General features: G+C 35.8%; 1 protein-coding gene across 1 annotated transcript; it reads right to left on the minus strand.

Moving 5' to 3' along the window:
* Positions 1-392: 392 nt before the first annotated feature.
* LOC120630141 lies at positions 393-4,937 on the minus strand. The gene is made up of 6 exons (XM_039899291.1): positions 4,854-4,937; positions 4,658-4,778; positions 3,881-4,016; positions 2,302-2,365; positions 1,902-2,056; positions 393-462 (listed from the first exon to the last, which is right to left on the minus strand). Exons 1-6 carry the CDS (start codon positions 4,935-4,937, stop codon positions 393-395), a joined length of 630 nt encoding a protein of 209 aa, XP_039755225.1.
* Between the last annotated feature and the right edge of the window lie 1,174 nt (positions 4,938-6,111).

Below are 6,111 nucleotides of genomic sequence, written 5' to 3' on the forward strand. Positions count from 1 at the left end.
ATATTAGATTATATATTTTTGTCTTACCAGATACTAGCTTTCACAATGCCATGTCCTTCAAAACTTATATTCGAAACGTCCTTTAAAAGTGTGACTGAAATCAGAGTCTTAGTAGAGCTAGTAGACCACCAAATAAGCATATTTCTGTCGCTAAGTAGCATTGCTGCAATGCTGTGTTCCGGTCTTCAGGGCGAGGGCAACTGTTTTATTACAGTATATACTATACTTATCTATTTGTTCACACACAAGTTTTTGTCAGTATCGATGAATTCTCAGATAGCGGACTCGTATAAAATCTGGACTAGGAGCGGCGGTGTGTATGTTTATATGCAAAATGTCGAATATTCTAACACTCGATGTATGGCAGTTTAGTAGGGCTATGAAGCCTCGGTTCAAAAAAAGATGTCGCATATCGCATGCGCGCCGCTCTCGCGCGTGCAGGCCGGTGGTCCGCACACGCTACTGTTAAAATTTGGTAAGAAAATTGGAAGACTCGAAAAATTTTCATCATCATCATTATTTATCTCGAAACGGTGATGGCCCAGTGAGTAGGACTTCACTTTGTGCGGGCTGAATTCGAATCCCAGCACGCACCTCTAACTTTTCTAAGTTATGGGCGTTTCAAGTAATTATAATCACTTGCTTCAACGGCGAAGGAAAACATAGTGAGAAAACCTGCATGCCTAAGAGTTCTCCATAATGTTCTCAAAGGTGTGTGGAGTCCACCAATCCGCACTTATCTCCGAGGAATGCCTTGGATCTTTACAACATTAGTTAAGTGCCGCTAACTACATTCTACTACTAACCAGCGACTCTGTCTTTTTTAGGTGCCGTCTGTCCTCCAATTGGGGAGTATAATTTCCCATGGTTGCCGCTCCATTACCTTTGAAACTTAAAGTCGGTGATTATTCCGAGCTGTAAGCTCCTTTGCTACTTGGGCTTCGCAATTTGTAGAACTATGTCGCTGACTCTGTTTTTTTACAGATCTTCTCATTTCTAATTTGTTCACGAAGAGGTACTTCATAGCATCGTTTTCTTTATCATCCGCTTAGTGATTCGTAGATTATCAAAAACAGTAATAAAAATATTACAATTTTCAACGCAAAATTACTGAAATCGAATCCAGTCATATCAGGCTCGACAATAAAAGGATTGTCGGAGGAGTGTTAGGAATTTCATTCTTTTATTAGGTACTCGAGGAATATTATTTAAGATCGAAGATAAATAAAAAACATTTCTTAATGTTATGCTTTATTAAATTAAGAAGGAAGGGAAAAAAGTTCTATCACTGACATCTTATTATCAATCAAATTTAACATTTATAGGTAATTTTTAATTTAAAACATGGTTATTTTTCGTATTGCGTAGATATTTAGCGAATTAAATATCTCTTCCAATTTTGTTTTACCCCTGTAATAGAAAATGTAATACATATGTGTAAAACCAGCTACAGAAATACATTTATACCTTATCCGATCAACTTATCTGTATCGCCAGCGCGTATCATGATGGTGATCATACGATACGCGATATTTCCGGTTCCATGTCGAATCGGTTTCCATCAGATCATCAATGCAGAGCTGATAAAGAACTTAGCACTACGTCAAATGGTAGCGGGTAACCTGTTACGGGTATGGCAGTTGTCTGCCATATCTCTAAAGCTTTTACGAGACATCGTACTGAAACGCTAAGTCGCTTGGCGATACGGCTTTGTCGATAACATCATCAATGCAGAGCTGATTTTCACTTATCTAAGATGGTAGCGGGTAATCTGGACACGGCTTAATAAAGTTAAGTACTAAATCATTTCCGGATTTGTCTATTGTTCACTGGTGAACTAAATTTTTTATACAAAGGTTTACGGTGGTCTTTTATGATGAGATGATGATGATAATACATACATAATCTCGCAAATGTTTTCAGGGACATCTGTTTTCATGTCACAAAGTGCATTATTTATTTCTGCAACTTCGATACGACGTATCTTCTCTTCGGCCACTAAGTCTGACAAAATGTTATTAGCTTTTTCCGTTTCCCCTCTAATCAGCTCCTCGTTCTAGGTAGGTAAATAAAGGTATTAGACATACGCTAATTAAAAAAAAAGTAGTAACAGAAGTCCCAGCAGATGAGAAACGTTCTATAATTTAAAATAATAAAAATAGTATCGGGCGTTACGCCATTTGCCGTGACGGCATACGGGTCAATTTTACTGCAAAGTGCAAAGGCGCACTGATGAATTGATAGCTGCTTCATATCAAGAAAAATCCTAAGAGTTTAAATATAATATAAGCTTAAACTCACATAAATATTGGCATATTGACGACATTTATTTATAATCTCTCCAAGTTCAGCTTCATACTGACATCTGAAAATAATCAATAACGAAATTGTTGGTCGGCCCAGTCCGACGACTTTGAACGTTAGTTTATTATATTTCTATGGTCGTATATAATATCTACATTTTTATGAAATCTATCCATACAAATAAAATAAAATCGCAATGTGTTCGTATTTTCAAATTAACAGCTTTTTTTTAAATGCACAAACAGGTAGCTACATACAGTGCCTCGATTCAAATATTAAAATTTAGTTTTTCCTGGATAGGTTATATGGAAGTAGGGATTGTGTTTTTCCTGATACTACCGCGTTCAAACATACAAACGTGGCATAACGACGTAATAGTCATGCATTGTTATGTCACACTTTGACTGTCGGTACGTTCAGAAGCGCTATAACTATGCCAGCTTTATAAATTCCCTTCAGGTTAATGATATAAGTATATAACGGCAGAGATCGCTTTTTAACGATAAGGCCGCCCATTGTACCTGTGTGTTATATTTAGTGTTTTTATTGTTTATAATTTTATACTGTTAGGTGTACAATAAAGTGTATTTTCATTTCATTTTATTAATGTTGAAGCTAAAAAGACAATAGCCGGGCCACAAAGCCAGATAGAATGACAGAAGTTGTAGTCTCAATGGGCTAGAGTCGCGTCTTCGCACCGGAAATCCCCGAATAATCCCTAATAAGCCCCCAGCTAGGAATACAGGCGAAGTTATTCATAATCATTATTATCAACCACCGAGTTAAGAACATTAAGAACTGTCATTCAGCCATTATTGCATGCAGTGCATTGTTTCCAAAACCAGTAAACGAGTAAACGCGTGTTACTCAAACTTTTTCTCATTTTGCCATTTTATGGTAAACGTTTAGAACTTTAGAGGTAAAATAATTACTGTGAACTGCTAAATGATATGAAGTAACTAATCGCCCGTTCGAGTGGTTTTTGATGCTTCAATATAAGTCGTGTACACGGTTTCTTTGTGTTCTTAATTCAGTGTTATCGACCTATCAACGGCCCACTACAAGGCACGGTAGGTAAGGCAAGGTAGTTGGCAAAGTGCCGCTTAGCGCTTAACACGACTTTGAGAACATGTATGAAGACCTCACAAGATTGCAGGTTTTCCTGAATGATGTTTTCCTTCACGGTAAAAGTAAGTGACATTTTAATTGCTTAAATTTAAAACGAACATAACTCCAAATTTTTTAGCAATTAAAATATCACTCGCTTTAACAGTGAAGGACGACATCGTGAGGAAACCTGCATGCCTGAGGGTTCTCCATAATGTTCTCAAAGGTATGTGGAGTCCACCGATCCGCACTGGGCCAGCGTGGTGGACTACGGCATTAACCCCTTCTCAATGTGGGAGGAGACCCGTGCTCTGTAGTGGACCTGTATTGGGTTGATACGATGATGACAACTCCAAATGTTTGAGGTGCATGCCAGGGATCGGATTCGGTCTTCCCGAAAGGGAGACTGAATTCGAAGGCCTTCGCCACAAAGCTATCACCGCTTTACCAAGTTAAAATACAAACATACATATCAAGGCTGGAATCTATTTCTTCTTGTCTAATTAATTGTTCAAGTTCTAGAGACTCTTCATTAATTTTTTCCACCATTTTAGTTATTTCGTTACATTTTCGCTGCAATCGCGCGCGCTGAGATGTTAGAAGACCTATGACAATTTCCAGAAACTTTTTTTTGTAATACACATCAACATCGGTATGTCTTACTGCGCTGATATTAATGAAATACTGCTGAAAGATAGCTTTGATACTAGAGACGGGCATAGACTACGGGGATTTACTAAAACAGCTTATGTTACCTATGATCATTGCTAAACCGATCTTTGCGAAATACTTTTCATTCGGGTTAACTTACAATTCCCGTGGGATTTTCGAAAGACTAGCTCTTTCTAAAATCTTACGGGAATTGTAAGTTTCCCTATATATATATATATAGTATAGTAATTTTATTAATTTAAAAGTAACTGTTTGTGGGTTACCTTTCACCCACGGATCCCACGACTGAAAAGATTTTGAAAATCATGGCAGAGATAGTTTGCATGCTAAATAAAAGTCAGGATTAAAAGGATACCAAAACAGACGCTGGGATCGCGGGAAGTTAGTAGAAATATGAAATTATAAGTTTTTTTGCCCGCAATCATCACCAGTCTATTACTCCACTGCTGAACCAAAGGCCTCTCTAATTACCACTTAATACGAATAAAGCCAGACTACGTTAATTGTACAAAATACTTTTTTCAAGGAAATACATATTAGTTCAAATAAAAATATTTAAGGCTACGGAATTTACCGTTTTCTTGCTTGAGAAGTTTTATTTCTGCATTAACAGAGCGCGCTTCGCGCAACGCATTCAATATTTTGAGGGTGTGTTGCTTGTTTTCTTCTTCTAGGAAAGGGAACGCCGATAAATGCTTTAAAGAAAACAAGACATATTATATTCGTTAATATTATTTTGTAACGTTACTACGTTCAATGATAGTTATTACATGGGTAACGAATTCGTTTTCTATTTCTTCTAAATTATACTTTCGCATACAAATTGACACTTGACGCTCTTCAGGAGAAGTCATGTTTAGATTTCAAAAATGGATATCTTAATTCTTTGGCTTTATATGAAATATTTATGTTAAATATTAAAAATAATTGAGGAAAATAATTATTCTGTAAATAACACTTTGGCGCCATTCAATTTAAATTGTTTTTTTTTTCGCTACGGAGTCATGCTATTCTGTATTATTTTTTGTTACATAATACTTAAACTTATTATTACTCCAAACCCAACTTTAATGAAACGGAATAAAGTACAATTTCAATTTAAAAACCTAAACCTTAAACAAAAGATTTGGTAAATTTAATCCCTTTAACAATTATTTTATTATGCTTGCACATTTTAAAAAGCAGTAATGCAAATACAGATAATCCTTCGATTTTTAAAAACACCTGTTGCTTTTTAGTTAATCCCGATTCCAAATAAGTTCGATTTTTTAAAAATCGAAGTATTCATCTGGATTAAACTTTGTGCATTTGATGACGAGCCGCAATCAATTTGAATTTTTGTTTGGAAAGATTCCTGGACAACGTAAAATGCGGAGGGGTTCCCTTGTCAGCAAAAATGTCTGTAACGAAATAAATAAATATCTGGGAGACGTAAGAAATAAGCATTAGAACGTAAAAAGGCAATTTTTTTGTATTTTTGTTGGTTTGTGTTAGTAGTTTTTGACTACTGAACGGATTTGAATGGTACAATTTGGTACATTTAAAGCTTATATTATACTTGGGGTTAAAATAAAAAATACATTTCTTATCGAACTACATTAGATAAAAGTTTTTCTAGATTTCACATCGTAACTCCGATGTGAAATCGAAATGTGAATTGTGTGAATCGATAACCTTAACCGATTTTCTCAATTTTTCTTTCACCGGAAGGCTGTATTAGTTTAATTTTATCAAAATTTCGTGAAAGTCAATATTGTTGGTAGAGGAAATTACACCACAGCGGACAGCAGCGAACCCCTCACCTAAAAATTTACGAAATATTATGAGAAAACTGTTAGTGAAAACTGTTGCTGATATAAAGTATGTTGTTCATGATTAAAGAACTAATTATTAGCTACAAAAAAGTCCGGCTTCTTGCCGGACTTTTTTGTAGCTAATAATGACTGTATCAGTCAAAATAGCAGCTTTCGTTCGATCGTCGGTAGAAACAAACAGTATAAAATGCAACCCGCATTTGTATCGCAGTAT

Source organism: Pararge aegeria, chromosome 15, assembly GCF_905163445.1.
Source record: "Pararge aegeria chromosome 15, ilParAegt1.1, whole genome shotgun sequence".
Classification (NCBI taxonomy): domain Eukaryota; kingdom Metazoa; phylum Arthropoda; class Insecta; order Lepidoptera; family Nymphalidae; genus Pararge; species Pararge aegeria.